A 17,120-nucleotide genomic window follows, 5' to 3' on the forward strand; every position below is an offset into this window, starting at 1 on the left:
GATTTGTCCTTCCTCGCCGAGACGGATTTGGGCTTTGCCCCCTTTCTTTGCAGTTTTTCCTCCCTCCTGTCTCTTTGGGTTTGAAAATGGAGGCCGACGACGCCGACAGCCCGCCCCGGCGCGCATCGGGTTCCCGACTCCGCCGAGTCCTCGGCCGCGGCTGCCGGCGCTGAGGGGCCGCCCAGCGCCGCCGCCCGCCCCGTCCGCGCAGCCCCGCGGACCCCCGGCCGGCGCCGCCTTTGGAGTATTGTTGCCTTCGCCCTTGTTTTTGGAGGGGGGGCGAAGACTGAGTTTGAGACTTTTTCTTTTCCTTCCCACCCCCCTTTTTTTTTGAGAAAGGGGAATTTCGTCCCAAATAAAAGGAATGAAGTCTGGCTCCGGAGGAGGGTCCCCGACCTCGCTGTGGGGGCTCCTGTTTTTCTCCGCCGCGCTCTCGCTCTGGCCGACGAGTGGAGAAAGTGAGTATGTGCCCGCCGCCCGCGGCCACTGCGGGAACTTTTCCTCTGAGGGGCTGCGCCCTGTTTGCGAAACACGAGTTGCCACCGTCGCAGCTGTCGGGCTCCCGGTCTCGGGAGCCGCGGGGCGGGGCGCCGAGGGGCTCGGCCGGAAGGCCGGAGGGGCCCCGGGGCCCAGGCTCGTTAGTTTGGAGCCCCGCGGGCCCCAGCTCAGCGCATCCCCACGCGGGAAGGACCTCGGTGGCTTTCTCTTTCGCTGTCCCTAGAGCCCTGCCCCGGGGGTCGGCTGTCTCCGCAGCGCTCACTCCCGGGCGGCCCTCGGGCTCCAGCGGGGAAGTTCGCGCCCGGCTTCCCGCACCTCGCGCCCCTCCCGGCGCGCGGGGCCGCGCACCGCGCAGGCGGCGGTGACAGCTCGCGCGGCCACCTCGCGGCTGGGGCAGACTCGGTGCCCGGTGGCGGGAGCGGGCAGCTTACTGGCCTTGGGGGTGCAAGGTGCCCTGGAGGAGGTGCCTGGAGGAGAGGCTTCGCAGCCCCAGGATAGGTTTCCAAACATTCCAGCGCGGCCTCCTGTCGCCCAACGCGCTTTGTCCCTTGGGCTCTTTGGGTTCCTGGCCTTCCCTGTCGCTTTCGCCGGACCCGCGGCGGGTCGCCAGTCCCCGGCTTCCCGGGGCTGCTCAGTGCTGCTCGGGGGTGCGGGGAGCGTTCCCGCCTAGGACCCCCACCCCTCCATGAAGCCCCTGGAAAAGTGCGAGGTCAGGGGCCCTGCGTCAGTTGGGCTCTTCCGGGGAGCGCGTCCGGACCCCCAGTTCAGAGGGTGCTGGGAGCTTCTCCCAGTTTCTACCGGCGGGTGGACGCTCTCCTCCTCCTGGCAGGGCTAGGGGTGGTAGGGCAGCATCCGAGTGTGCGGGAGTGGGTGTGTGGTCGGAGCCGACTTGCATTTCCACACACGTGCTCGCAACGCGGGGCTGTAGCTGCAGCCACACGGCCGCTCCGGGACACCGAGACGCCGGGCCCTGGCGAGAGGTGTCGTGCGTCGTCGTTTAAGGGGCGCCAGGATCTGCGGCGGCGGGGGTGCGGAGGAGGGTGTTTTGTTTTGCGAGCGCGCAACCTTGGGCTGGGTTTCGTGGCCAGAGTTTTGTTGCACTCCCTCCCCCGCTGCCCCGCATTTCCTTTGTACATAGTTAATAAGCAATATCGCTCCACACGCTCTCGCCTGCAATCTGATAGCTTTTGTTTTGGTAGTGTCGGGTAGGGGTAGGGAAGTGCGGGGAGGGAGGGAGGGAGTGAGAACTTAGGGCCCCGCGGTGTGTGGAGGGAGGAAAGGAGGGAGTCCTGTTCTTCTCAAAACATTAAAGTGAGGCTTACTGGTACATTCGTGATGGCAGGGTAACTTGAACACGATTAAAGTTTAAATGCAGCCACAGAACTGGGGCTAGGAACGACGAGGGCGTGTTGGTGAGTAATGCTTGCCGAGGGTATGCAGGTGGTGCCAATTAACTTTGAAAAATCGCGACGGAGCCTCGAAGAGTGAGGGGGGGAATCGGGAGGCAGCGGGGGCTGTCTGTCCTCATCATAGGGGCAATTCGGAAAGGCTGTTCCTGTAAACAAACCCTTCTTAAACGTTTTGTAAGAAATGAGTCCATGATGGAGTAAGAGCAGATTTTTATAGAATTAGCGTGTTTACTTCATGGAGTAAGACGCTGATTGAGTCCGGACCTTCTACAAGTCTGAACTCTCCTGTTCTTTGTTTTCTAAACTTTCCTCTGGCTGGATTGGGCGAAGGGCTTTCGGCTCCCTTCTAAGGCTCGCAGATCGTGTTTGGGGGGACAGAGGAGGGTTTCTAGCCTTTAAAAGCTAAATATAGCTTATGAGACACAGGAGAGTTAATCCATTTTACTACAGCATGTGGTTGAACTGTGTCGTGTCTCTAGTTTTATTGTTTAATGTTAGTAAGTTCTGAAATTCACAACAGCAGGAATGGCCTTGCTTCTCCCATGCAGGACTCCGGCATTTTAAAATAGGATATCATGTTTGGAGTTCTTCGTGAAAAATATTCTTTGTGAAAGGTGCGTTTTTTCCCTGAGAAAACAGTCAGGAGGGGTAGGGGCATTTTAACATACTTTTATAGCCCTAGATACCAAAGCTTTGCTCAAGGATCCCTTGAAAATGGTTGGTTTCTGAAAACTTGATGGATGGCCAGAAAGCACCCCAATCCTCATTATGGTTTGTTGAAGTTCTAACTCACTACCTGCTCCTCCCTACAGCTTGGAAGTTTTCAGGAGTAAATGATATGCTCAGTGTCAGCGTGTGTTCAGTTCTTAGTCCAAAAGGTGCTGGAACGCTTACTTCTGATAGAAATAAACCACTGAGTCCTATCAGAGACCAACATTCTTTTGACTGTCTAGTATAATATAATAAAGACTAGGGTGCTGTTGATTAATATTGTGTTGGCCTGTTTAAGGATTAGTGTTTTCTCTCAGAGTGTGATAGCAATAGGGATGATTTTTGAAATCTTTAACTTAGAAAATCTAGAAGTTTCGAAGCAGATGAAGTCATACAGACTTTTGTATCAATGTACTGTGAACAGTGCATCTGAAGAAGGGAGGTTTGGGAGTTAGGAGTGATAGCCAAATAATATGATGCTTTTTTTTATATATAAAAAGTTAATGTGCACTTTAAATGTATTGTGGCCATCTCATTAAAAAGATCTGTCATCTTTCTGCTCCAGGCACAGTCATATCTTATTGTCAGGGAAATGTAGGTATGTGAAAGGTTGGTGTTAAAAGAAGTTGCTGTTTTATTACCAGGAGAAGAATCCAGAATAAGAAGTTTGGAAAGAACCTAAATAGCAAATTATAGTTTAGCCTCTCTAGAGGGAAATAGCAAGTAAACGGTACTTTTGTGGAGGGGTGGGGCGTGGGTTTGAAGTTTAAAAGGTTATATGTTTGATTTGTCAGAAGGATTAGAAAAGTCCAACGTTAAGAAATATGCTAAGGTTGACTGGAAGAACATTAAAAACATGCTAAGTGAAAGAAGTCAGTCACAAAAGACCACGTATTGTATGATTCCATTTATATGAAGTCCAGAATAAGCAAATCCATAGAGACAGAAAGTAGATTAGTGGTTGCATAGGGCTGGGGGAGGAGGGGGTGGGGAGTGGCTGCTAATGGATGCAGGGTTTCTTTTTGGGGTGATGAAAATATTCTAAAATTAGTTTGTGGCGATGGTTGCACAACCTTCTGAAAATACTAAAAACCATTGAATTATACACTTTAAATGAGTGATTTTTATGGTATGTGAATTATATCCCAAATGTAATATGGGCTTTTTAAAAAAAGAAATATGCTAAGGTTGAAAAGAATGCGTTGTGTTACTTTGAACATAGAATCTAGATTAAAATTATTAAGTAAATTTGTCCAGCAGGTTGATGTCTCTCTTTTTTTAATTTATGGAGTTTTTCAGATCCATGACCTATAAACTGATCGTTGAAGCACTAACAGCAGAGATTCAATGCCATAGGAGAAAAGGACAGACAGGAAAAAAGAATCTTGGTTAGACATAGCTCACATTAAGGATTAAGGGGTTGGGTTAAAAAAAAACGCAAGTGCTAGTGGTGAAAGTCCGATTTGTGACAGTAAAATCCTTAACTGAATCTGAAACGATGTTGGTCTTTCCAAGATGAGAGTTTAGGAGCCGAGTCTGGATGGCATTTTCTATTCCAGTTTCCTTACATATGTTTTCGAACAAGAAAGAATGTAATGTTTAAGATGATAAAGAATTTCCACTGTCTTTTTTTGATATCCCATATTAACCAACCTGGTAGTAAAAACTGAGGAAGAACTGTTCATTTTAATGCAGTGGGCTTTCTTTTTCTTCTTTGTTGCTTGTTTTATTTCTTAAATAGCTCCAGAATCTGAGCAGGAAAGAGAATCTTTTTAGGATACAGCAGCCTTTTCAGGTATACAGTGATTTTTTTTTAAATTAAAATTTCTTATTGAACAAAAGATTAAAAAACATAGCAAAGGCATTTTTGTTTTCAAACTGTTTCGTCTTTATCCAGATTTACCTTGGCCTTCTAATAGGAAAAGACCGTAAAGAATAATTGTTGTTTATATTTGTTTTTGGTCTTCATCTGAGGCTCAGTTTACTAATAAAAATGTTTCCTGTTCTTCTTATTGTTGCAAGATCAGGGCAGTAATGAATATCAACTGTATCGTTTTCACTTGTTGCCTTAGAGTTTTGCCAAGGAGAGCCCTCCAGGGACAGTAGCTTCCTTTTAAATCTGGTTTCATTTGTTTTGTAAGAATGAGCTGTAAGAAGCAACTGAATCCAGCCAGCACTTATTGAGCACCTGCTGTATGGAAGCTGGATCCTTTGTTAAGTGATGCCCGAGCCTGCACAGAAAGAGAACTTCACTTTTGTCCATGGGGCATTTTGTATAATCGTGCATGAAACAAAGTTTCTTGAAAATTCAGATCTTTTTCAGACTCAGCACAGGGTTCACAGTTCTCGAATAACATTTTAAAGGCCCTTTAAAAACATTTCTGTAGACTTAAGACAGGAAGCAAATCAGTGTTGTTGATCTTCTGAAGGCCTGTGTGGCACCGCTTGCCTTATTAATACCTTCCCTACTATTGCATTCTCGCTGGCAGGCTGTGACATCCATGAGACAGTCACCCATCTCGATCAGCTGCGCTACCTTCTTTTTAACGTTGGTTATGACAATTGTGATTAAAAATGGACAGTGTCGTAGTTACCATTTGCCAAAACTTTAGTAGGAGTTACAGGTGTGTACATGAATGTTTCACAGCACGTTTTGAGTTATAAGGAAGATGGGACTTACTTGGTTTAAATTTTTTGGATTTACACATTGCTTAGTTAGCTTTCTGGAAATCTTTAGAGAACTTTCTTAATTGTAAGGCCTTATTTAATTTAAAATACTTGACTGCTTTTAAAAGTGTGAGGGGGTAAGAAAGAGACTGAGGAGGCAATTAAATCTTGAAATGTTTTTTAATTGTAAAATGTCCAAGCCATGTTTCTCTCTGGGTTGTGATTTTTTTCGATTTGTTTTCAAAACTCACTTAAAAATCAACCCTAGTTTATAGAAGAGGTATTTATGCCCACAGGCCAACTTGCTTTGAACTGCTGTTCTTAGCCAACTTATGACAGGTGCTATCTGAGTCCAAGAGATGCATGCCTCTCAATTGTACTAAATATATAATAGTTGCACGCGTGCTCGGGATATAGTTTCTTGATTTCTCTGTCTGAGATGTTCCAAAGGAAAATTCTGAACACTTTAAAGACAAGTTGAATTATGAATGAAGCACTCTGACCTCTCCTTGAAAATGGTGTTTGGGATCCGATTATCAAGAGGAACTTTTCCAGTTATTTGTAAAGAAATGATTTGGCTTAAACTAAGGTGGGGGGGTGGGGGGGGAACAACAGTCCCAATGTTTTTGCACATTGAGACTTGTTGACATTTGGGGAGGATTTTCAGTATTTGGAAAGATTAAAACTTTGAAATAAGTACCACACTTATACCAACCCCCAAGGATCTGGAAAGAACTGATTTCTTCTGAGGAAGGGGCATACATTTGGTGTAAAACGGTGGGTAAACAGAAGGTCCTTAAAAACAAGTTAGGTTGTTATCTCAATAGATGCACATTCCCTGGGCATGGTGAAGTTCGTTTCTTTTGATAAATTGTTTTGGTTATATTCGACTCAAAATATTAACAGTGTCTTTGATTTTGAGACTTTTGAAGTTTGAAGACTAAATTGTTTTCTATTTTTTTTTTCCATTTTTAAATCATCAGTTTTACTCATGTTGTAAAATCCCAAATAATACGTTTAGAAGATTTCTCTACTTTTCCACTTAAGGCTTATGAAATTGATTAATTTCAAAATCTGAAGGAAATATTGATATTTCTTTACTTGAATTAAATGTTTTTTTCTCTTTCCTCTTTTCCTCAATAAATACATGTTGAGTACTTAATTTGGACTCAATTCTTTAAGTTTAACGATTTGTTCTGATATCATAAACTATCCTACATATGATTTTAAATATATGAGTCAAAACATAGAAATTACTTGCTATGTTTGTTTAAAACACTAAAGAAACAAACTAGTAAATAAGGCTTTCATTTTTCTTTCTTTTTTCTGCCCTGGACTAGAAGAATTTTTAAACTTACAGGTTGCTATTCAGATTTTACTGGAACACAACAGAAAGTTTCTTTTATGATGAGGGATGAATGCCTATGATTGCAATAACTTTTACGGTGTATTGTTGCTACTATTTATGATGGGGAAAGGCAGGTAGGGATGCAGGGACTGCCTTTATTCTCATATTGGTCGTCTCCTTGGTTAGTGCTGGTGATGGCTACTTGGTCAGTTGCTGGGAATGTGTCGATGGAGCTGAGTGACCCACGTATGATTGCTGATGGTTTCTTATTTGAAATAGATTGGAGGCTAGCCACATAGGGAAAATGTGCATGCATAAGACAGGTACCACCAAATGCTGCGGAGATAGCTATACCTGCTTTAAATTGTTCACATTGTGATAGTCTGGAAGCCTTAAAAATTTTTTTTTAAATTTAAGCATTTATATTTTAAAGACTTGAGAAAGTATTCTATTCCTAGTCCAGAAAGTTCTTGGGGGAGGGAGGTTTGAAAGTTTTATTTTTTGTATCACTCCTTAGCCTCTTAGTCCCCTTAACAAGACAAGCATCTACTTTAGTAATAGTTATATAATAAAAAATGCCACTTGTTCAGAATTGTGTGTGTGTATTTCCATCCATTCATCCGAGTTTTGACAGTTTCAAGTACATTATTGTTGCTGTTTTTTGCATACTTTTGTATGGCTACTTTTTTTTTTTTTTTTTTAAACCTGTCACTAGCTTTCTTTAAACTGGCTTTGGAATTATTTGTCAGGTTGGTAATTCAGGTGTATGCATACTGCTTTCTGAATTACTCTTGACGTGAGAGAACAAATATATGTTGACAGTCTTAAAGCATAAATGTTTTATAGAGCAGAACTTTAAAATTTTCCTTAGATATTTTGGATGGCTACTTTCAGCTTATCCTCTCACATAAAATACAGTCAGTGGTTTGTCTCTATAAAATTGATTATTGGAAATACATGTTAGACTAAGTACGTGAGACAGTACCAATTTGAGTTAGGCAAATTTTAGTTAATAACACTTTAAGGGAGAAAAGTCTGATGATGATTAGAGAGAGGTGAGTTTATAACAGTTTTTCCAAAATTGGAAGCATACTAGTGACCTTTAATAACCTCCTGGAGAAAAGTAGTAAGCATAGAAAGAAAGCCCAGGTGAGAGGTCCATGATCTACCTTCCTCTATCAGCTGGCAATAGTTTTAAGTCATCAGCTATTAATTATATTTAGGTTGCAAAATCCTCAGCAGTTGTGCTCAGATTATCAGTGTCATCCTGTGTTTATTCTCCCCACCTAATTTTCTGGGGTCTCATAGTAGTGGGGTAATACCTACCAATAGCTCACAGACTCCGAATTTGAAAGAGGAACTCAGATTGTCATGAAAACAAATGAACAGAGACCAGCGACAGAGGAAGATCTGCTGTTCAGCTTCCTTAGTTCTGTTGTCTGATTTCTGTGGATAATGAGTTCATGGCACATGTGAGGTCACAGCATGGTATAGTTTAATCACAGGAAATTCTTTTGTATTGCTGCTTTACTTTGTCAAGCGATGTATTTGGGATTTTCTGTCTGACATTACCTCAGTAAGAATTTCAACAACAAATGTTGGATCAGGATGGAATTCCTAGTTAAATTTCAGTTCATCAGCCCTTTTCTGGGGAGACTCATTCATTGAATGTTTCCTTTCTACCTCACTGAGTCACTTGAAATTGTTCAGATTTGTGCATTTCTGGCTCCACCCTGGTCCAGTCCAGACCTGCGTGGACTCTTAGAGGAGATGCTTGGTTGGCCTCTGGGCGGGGCACTCTGACTCCTACACCCTCCCTCTGCTTTGATGGACTTGCCAGACCCAGATACTCAGCATGTACCTTTTGTGGTGCCGCATCATGGTCCAGGAATCAAGTTCAAGGGCCCCCATCTTGGCTGTAATCCGTCCTACTGAGACTTTGCTGTAGGGATCCTGTGTGAATTCCCAGCACTCTCCGGCAACGGGCTCTAGCTGTGCGGTAAGTAAGCCCATTCCTGTCTCCATGGTTTTGCTCCTGCTGTGTTCATGGCTTGGCATGTTTTTCCTCTTTACTGCTCCCTGTCCCCCTCCCCCCCTCCAAACTGAGTAGTGGAAAGTGCTACTCTAGAGCACAGCAAGGTCACCTGGTTCTCGTTTCTCCTTCGCTGCCAGTTAGTTCCCAGGCCCTGAACAAGTTAACTTTTCTGAGTCTCAACAGAAATGTAGAGACTTGAAATAGTTGGGGGAGAGTTTTCTCCTTTTCTCATTAAACAACAAAATAAAACCATCTTCTAATATATTTAAAAAATTAAGGTCAGAAGAATTGGGGGGGAGAGGAATTTTTTTTTCACTTAAAAAAATCTCTAGGTTTCAGATCTGTGAAATAGGGACAATACTGTAACTGTCTAAAGATGGGACACTGGGCCTCCCTGGTGGCGCAGTGGTTGAGAGTCCGCCTGCCGATGCAGGGGATACGGGTTCGTGCCCCGGTCTGGGAGGATCCCATATGCCGCGGAGCGGCTGGGCCCGTGAGCCATGGCCGCTGGGCCTGCGCATCCGGAGCCTGTGCTCCGCAACGGGGGAGGCCACAACAGTGAGAGGCCCGCATACCGAAAAAAAAAAAATAAAATAAATAAATAAATAAATAAAGATGGGACACTAAGTCAGTTAATTCCTGTCCCTCGAATACCTTCCTGTGGTTATAGTACATCTGAGATGCCATCCTTTAATTTCGAACTCAGATTCCTTCTGCTTCCTGAAGCTTTTCTTGATTACCCTCATTTCTATAGACCTGACTTCCCCCTTATTCCTTTTGATGTCATACCCCCTGCTGTGCCGGTTAACAGTGATTTGTTTTGTCTGGTACCTGAGCTGTTGTCATTTTATGAGGCTGTAGAGAGCAGTGCAGCCAAAGGGCTTGGGTTTGAATCTCAGCTGCTCAATAGCTAAGGTCTCAAGCAAACTGTTTAATCTTCCTGTGCCTCAGTTCCCTCATCTGTAATATTATAATTTATTTTTAAATTAATTAATTTATTTATTTTTGGCTGCGTTGGGTCTTCGTTGCTGCGTGTGGCTTCTCACTATGGTGGCTTCTCTTGTGGTGGAGCACGGGCTCTAGGCACATGGGCTTCAGTAGTTGTGGCTCGCACACTCTAGAGCATAGGCTCAGTAGTTGTGGCACACAGGCCCAGTTGCTCCATGGCATGTGGGATCCTCCCGGACCAGGGATCGAACCCGTGTCCCCTGCACTGGCAGGCGGATTCTCAACCACTGCGCCACCAGGGAAGCCCTGTAATATTATATGTTAATAGAACCTATTCCAGACATTTACTCATAAAAACGAAGTGAACTGATACATATGTCAAGTGCTTAGAACAGAGGCTGGCATATACTGAGCCCTCAGACTTTAGCTTGCTACTGCTCATGACATGACATCCTTGAACAGAGATGTTATTTGGGTAGTGCCGGAAATATAGGACGCACTTGACATTTGACTGCCATTGTCAGAGCCTGGCACATAGTAGGTGCTCAATAAACGTTCTGTAATAAAGCTTTATTTTGCTAAGGTGCTTATTAACAAGATTGCAATTTGCTTGTTAAACACAGTTGTGTGATTTTACCTTTTTTCAGTAAACAGTGGCCAGTGCCTGCAGTGCAGCATCCATTTCAGAGATCTGTTGATTATGCTTTCTCTCTTAATTCTTTCATTTGTCAATTTCTGCTGGTGCCCAAGAGTGTCCAGTGTGCACTTTGCCCACCTCACTAATGCATAGGCGCCATCTAGTGGCCAGAAAGGAAATTTAGCCTCTTGGGTCCTGAATTAACAGTGCCCTATGGATGAAGATAGCAATTACCCCACTGCCCTTCTTAGATTTTGCTGTTTGGCTTGGTTCCTGGGAATCCGGTTTGCAGGAAAATGTGGAGACTGCAGGCTTCTGTAGGAACCGTTGGGAAATGGTTTTGAATTAAGATTGTTCTACTGCAACAGTGAGCTAGCATGAGAGAATTAGGGTCTTCCTAAGTGATGTAAGCAACTTTGGCAAAGTTGTTATACCTAGTGTGCCTTTTACAATTTGGGATTTAAGATGTTTTTACAGGACTTTAGAAAATGACAACTTCTAAAATATTTCTTTTGAGGTTAGAGATTTAAAAAACCTATTGATTCATTTTTAAAAATAAGCAAGATTTACTTCCCATTGTTCTACTTAAAATATGTGGTAAAACTTTCATTATTATTCTTAAATGTGTGCCCTTGGGCAGTTTTTATGTAGTTCAGGTGTTTACCAGCCAGAAATCCTAATAGAGAACAGTAACAAACACTGTTATTGCTGGCATTGGGTCTCACATTGGTTGTATTTTGTTAGATATTTTTCTATATTTGGCTTCATACTTGGGTATTTTCAGAATCCACTTTGTCACTTCCTTAGTTGAGGCTACACTAAGTTAGTGTATAGGTAGCTCTTCAGTTTTACATTTTGAAAGTTTTAGATTGGTCTCTCCGTGATTGCTTTTTATTATTCTTAATTTGGAAGTCATTGGTTTGGCTGTCTGATAGAGGACTGCAACCTGCCATCATCTAAGACATTTTGAACAGCAGCTCCGGCTGTTTCTGAAACAGGCTGTACCCATTCAAGTCTCTCTGCCTTGGCAGGTGGGAGCCTCTCTGCTTGGAACAACTGTATTACCAATTTGCCCTCTGGCAAACTCTTTTCAGAATTAGCTACAGTTCCCCCTCTTGATCCTGCATGCTGGATGGTCTCACGGCTCTCTCCTTATACCCCTATTAGTGCACCACCCCCAAATTGTTTTATCCCACTGGTCAGGGAAGGGAATGGTACCTTGGTCATCCTTGAGTTCCCAGGACGCGGCCCAGTGCCTGGCACCTAGGAAGACCTCAAGAAACAGAAGACTTCTTAAAGGGACAAATTCCGTTCCTCTCCCCATCCCCCCATTCACTTTGAAGCACTCTTTACAACACTATTCACAACAAATTTATTTTCATCTTGTCATGATAACTCTGCCAGCTGAAACATTTTATCAGGCCAGTTACTACTACATAGAACTTGAAAGCAGTCTTTAAAATCATTGTTTCATCAGGCTTTTTGTACACTGAGGTGAATAAAAATCTTAGAACCCCTGGAAAGGTCACTTGTGATTCTAGCCCTGTGTCAAGGCTTCCTCGTCCCTCTGGAGGGAAGCCTTGTTCCAGACGTTCCCTATAGATAGGGTTTAATGAATCACTCATCAGCACCAATTGTGTCGGTGGCAGGCTTCAAACTACATGGAGCTGGGCGCCTGATCGGAGGCAAGCAGTCGGGCTGGGCTCTGCTGTGTGGTGTGCCTGATGCAGGGGAGCAGGGGGGAGCCTCAGGGGGTCCGGTGGGCACTGCCTCCTCTGCAGCTGCTGACCACTCACATTCTTCCCTCTGAATGACAGGGACCCTCTAGGCTGTTTCTTATGGCTTTTCCAGTCCTCAGATCCTGAGACAATGTAGAGAGAGATGGAGTTCTTAGGAAGGTCTGGTTGGAAGCAGCCGCATCACTGGGAGCAGACATTTGCTTCTGTTTCTTGCATTGTTTTCTTGTTGAGGCCAGTAGACTTTTGCATTGGATCCTGGCAGGGACAGTAGCTAATCTTAAAGACCTCTCTCTGTCACTTAAGTGCTCCCTCTCCTTTAGGGCTCTGGATAAGGCCTTTGACGGCCTCATCGTAGGGCCATTGGAGGTGAAGCCTGCTCCCTGCACACCTCCCCTTCCCCGGAAGTTTACTTGTCTAGGTGTGACGAGGACTTCTGAATATAATTAACACCTAAGAGATTATCGTTAAAAGCTTCATACCGGGCTTCCCTGGTGGCGCAGTGGTTGAGAGTCCGCCTGCCGATGCAGGGGACACGGGTTCGTGCCCCGGTCCGGGAAGGTCCCACGTGCCGCAGAGCGGCTGGGCCCGTGAGCCATGGCCGCTGAGCCTGCGCATCAGGAGCCTGTGCTCCGCAATGGGAGAGGCCACAACAGTGAGAGGCCTGCGTACCGCAAAAAAAAAAAAAAAGCTTCATACCCCTGAGGAGACTCGTAAGACGGAATATTTCTTACAGAAAATGTAAACATAATCATTTGAGCCTGGCACATTAATGTCAAGCATAGATTGTAAGAGCGTCTTGTAAAATCTCCATGCGAATGTTGAACAGGGTGGATGTGAACTCACTAGGACAAGCCAGCACAGTGCCTGCCTTTCATCTGTCCTTGTCGTGGGGCTGCCTATGCGCAGCACTGCCTGCTTTGAAGCCCCTCTCCCTGCACGTACCCCTCTACCTCCCTTTCTCAGGTGTAGGCAGGTATTGGAGCAGGAGCTCCAGGCCTCAGTGTCCCCATCTGTCGTTTGGGATGATGCGAGGATTAGCAATACTGTGTCTCAGGTGCTCAGCAGAACCAGCTTGTAGAAAGCATCCGACAGATGCGTGTTTTTGTCTGTCTTTTCTCCACATGCTGTGGTGGCCCTGCCGGCCTTTCCCCAGGGCTCCAGGCCCCGGCCTTCCCCCCATGCTAACCACTGGAGGACTGACCTCCTTTCCTATATCTACAGTGAAGTTTTGAACTCATGAAGTGTGTGGGCTGCAGGGGTGGGGTCGTCGAGCTGCTGAAGAGCATGAGAGGCTGTAGGGGGACGTCTGACTTCAGTGCTCCTTGAATGTATTGGCTCTCAGGGTCCCAGGGGCAAGGCTCCTGGTGGGGCAGGGCCCGTGGAGGTGGGGAGGGCAGGAGAGCCAAGCGCTCTGGGAGGGGACTCAAGCCTTTTGAGCGTCAGCGTGTTCCCTGGGAGAGAGTGTGCAAGGGAGGCCTCTCTGGCCTCTTGATGGGGTCCCTGGCATGAACCAGTGAAGGTGTAGGTGAGGGAGGCCCAGGAGGAGGCGGCTCACACAGCAGAGCCCTTCAGAAACAGCTGCCCTGGCCTTTAGAAATGCACACACACATACACTTCATCTTTGTTGGGGGCATCAGGGGTGCCTGGTAAGAGTGAGGACCAGGCTGAAACTGAGGGAGCCAGCACGGCCTCCAGACTTACTCTCCTCTAAAAATAAAAGTGAAACCTCTTCAGGTGAGCTTGTGCGGTCATTGCCGGACGCTGCTTTCCAGCTTTCCAAGGGAATCCAGTCGAGCGATGACCCTGGTTCCCCTCCGAGCTAGGTCGTGGGCCAGGCTGGCCGTGGCCTTGGCCTGCTGCAATTGGGGTGGGCAGGGCCTGGCCCCCTGCAGTGCTGGCAGACCTCGCAGGGCTGTTTCCAGGCCTCACCGCACCACCCGGAGCAGTGAGGAATGATTTGTTTGAAAGGGGATGCCAGCTCTGTGTCCAGGTCTGGGCTTTGCTACTGGTGCTTTTTAACGCGTATTGATTTATGCTTTTAACTCGACCAGGCACGTTGTAGTTCTCCTGAGAAGCAGTTGCTGGTCCTTAGCTGGGGGTTGGTGCTGGAAGATTTCTGCTGCCTGTTCTGCAGCTGTTTTCACTGGACAAATAACCTTAAAAACACTCCAGTTTCAGAGGCTTCCTGAAGGGCCTGGGGACTCTGGTGCTACTTGCCTGCTATCAGCATAGTGTATTCTGAATTTTAAATCCCTTTTCACCTGTTGGAGCAAGCAGAGCCTAAGCGTCCCAGAGTGTCCGTTTTCCTCAGTTGGAAAGCAGGCCTTCTGCTGAGCCACAGACTGCTTTTCTCCCCGGTCATGTTTGATGGTCCAGATTCCCTTTAGAGATTTGAGTTAGAGCCTGGAGTGTCTCAAAATGAGAAGTCTACTGATGGGCTGTTCCTGGGACACCTTGTTTTCCTTCTCTGCCCCAGTTTTCTCACCTGTAAAATGGGAGTTGATAACGTCACCCATTTCAGAGGACAAGACTAAGTATTTCATGAGCAAACACACATACATTCCTTTGAATGGATGACATTCCTGTCATCTGCACTAGGGGTTAGCTCTTCTTATTTTTGCTAAGGATGGAGGAAATACACACGAAAAGTTGTTTATTTCCTTAAAAAATAATCGGTACCCTCCTGGTGTTTATGGATGTTGATGTTCCGCTTTTAGCATCATTTGCCTTCTCTGACCTTTACATTAAGACTTGAGCTTCATTTTACTTAGAGGAGTTTCACGAGTGCTTGGTCCAGCCTTCGTCTTTGGGGATAGAAGACACTTCCCTCCCTTCTGTTGCTCTCTCTTACTGTTATCCCTTCTGCCTCCGGGGAAAGGCGTGAAACATTCTCCTCCAGGAGAGGCAGTTATTTGAATCCCAAGAAAGCCCAGGTGTCAGCACTACAGGACAGAAATGAGTCATTCCCACAGTAGTGTGAGGCGTGTACAGCCCTGCACTCTCTTCCTTCCTCAGGAATAGCTCAGGTAATTAGGGGTCAGGCAGCCTTCTGTGGAAGAAGCAGATCTGCATGAGAAATGAGGGTGGGAGTCATAGCCCCTGCCCAAATTTAGGACACAGGATCTGAAACACATGAATCTACTTATCCAGAAAAACTAATTAAAATATTTAAAATTGAGAGTGTGGAAAAATTGAGAACCCGTGGCCCTTGTAGGTCAAGGGCTGTTTGCAGGAATGGGAGTCCCAGAGCCTGGGTCCCCAGCTGCCAGAGAAGGTCTCAGCAAGGGGGGGGAAAGCCAGCCACAGAAATGGTGCCTGGTTAGTAAATGCTTTGCTGGAGAGCTTCCCCTAGGACAGAGAGAAGGAATTGCCCTCTGGCTCTGCTCTCTGGGGTTGACCGGGGTCTCTGCTTACCAGAATGGGGATCCAGGTTTAGTCCTGCTTCAAGAGCTTGTCAGGTGGGCTTGGGTGGTCTCACTAGGGGGCCATCACCTTTGGTGGTGTTTCTAAGGGAAATGTGTCTTGAATCCAAACCACTTACTCAACCAACTTGATGAAACAACTCACAGTAAGAGATGGCGCTTTTCTTAGGGGGAGGAGTTAATTCCTTTGGTTTAAAACTTATTCCTTGAGGCCAATAAGCACATGAAAAGATGCTCCACATCACTAGTCATTAGGGAAATGCAAATCAAAATGACAATGAGATACCAGTTCACACCCATGAGGATGGCAATTATCAAAAAGTTGAAAACAACAACTGTTGGCAAGGATGTGAAGAAATCGTAGCCCTTGCGCATTGCTGGTGGGAAAGTAAATTGTTCAGTCATTGTGGAAAAGTGTGGTGGTCCCTTGAAAAATTAAACGTAGAATTGCAGTCTGATCCAGCAGTCCTGTGTTAGTATACACCCAAAAGAATCGACAGCAGGGAGTCAGAGATATTTGCACACCCATGTTCATAGCAGCAAATAATTGTTTGCAGTAGCCAAAAGGTGGAAGCAACCCAAGTGTCCATCAGTGGATGAATGGTTAAACAAAATGTGGCCCATACAAGCAATGAAATATTATGCAGCCTTAAAAAGGAAAGAGGTTCTGACACATGCTACAACGGGAATGAACCTTGAGGATATCATGTTAAGTGAAATAAGCCAGACACAAATAAACAAATACCATATGATTCCAGTTATATGAGGTACCTAGAGCTGTCACATTTATAGCGACAGAAAGTAGAATGGTGGGTACCAGGGGCTGGGGGAGGGGGGAGGATGGGCAGTTAGTGTCTGATGGATTTGGAGGTTCAGTTTTGCAAGATGGAAAGTGTTCTGTGGATGGATGGTGGCAATGGTTGTGCAACAGTGTGAATGTATTTAACGACACTGAACTGTGCGCTTAAATATGGATAAAGTGGTACATTTTATGTTGTGTTTATTTTACCACAATTTCAAAAAATCTTATTTCTCGATTGGTTCAACTATGAGTATATGCCATGTGGGAGAGTGGGGGAGACAAACTGAAGAAGGCCAACCCCTGCCCGTGGTGGCCACGGTGGAGAAGGCAAGCCAAGGGTGTCACAGGTGCCATGGGAGCACAGCGGAGGGTGTGTGAGGTCAAGGGAAGCCTCACCAACAAATGTAGATTTGAGCTGAGTCACCAGGGATGGGTTCGCTTTCCATAATGAGAGAGTATCGCAGATCATGTTTTCCTTTTCAGGGAAAGCAAGTCAGGAGTCAGACTCTCGTGCCATCTACTCACAAATGAAATTTATTACTAATCAGCCATGTGACGTGTAATTGCTTTTTCATTTTCTTATTTTTCCAGAAGAGAGATTTGTTTAGATATTTGGTTTCCTCACTGATTAGACTGGAAGTTTTTCATTTGCTTTGACAGCTCAATTTCTTCCTGCACACTCTCCCCCCCACGGCATAGGGAGCCCTGAAGGAAAGGGCTTGACCTCTGCAAGCAAGAATGGGAGCGTCTCCGGAGTAGAAAAGAGCCAGCGCCTTCCTGTACCGAAGAGAAAATGGAGGCCCCAAGGGGTGTGTTGCTTGAGGGCACAGGGCATGTGCTGCATGTCCAAGGCCAGGCCCGCCTGCCCACCATTCCAGCAGATGCTCTCTGGGCCTGGTTCTTT

At 45.7% G+C, this 17,120-nt stretch overlaps 1 protein-coding gene across 2 annotated transcripts in view; it reads left to right on the forward strand.

The window, feature by feature from the left end:
• The first annotated feature begins 327 nt into the window (after window positions 1–327).
• The window catches only part of IGF1R (insulin like growth factor 1 receptor), a 321,518-nt gene continuing 304,725 nt past the window's right edge, over window positions 328–17,120 (forward strand). For both annotated transcript variants that reach the window (XM_082617555.1, XM_082617556.1), the window contains exon 1: window positions 328–458. In XM_082617555.1, the coding sequence (XP_082473681.1) occupies window positions 365–458 (94 nt within the window). In that variant the 5' untranslated portion in view covers window positions 328–364. The remainder of the gene's footprint in view (window positions 459–17,120) is intronic.

Source organism: Mesoplodon mirus (assembly GCF_964341445.2).
Source record: "Mesoplodon mirus genome assembly, chromosome: 4".
Lineage (NCBI taxonomy): Eukaryota > Metazoa > Chordata > Mammalia > Artiodactyla > Ziphiidae > Mesoplodon > Mesoplodon mirus.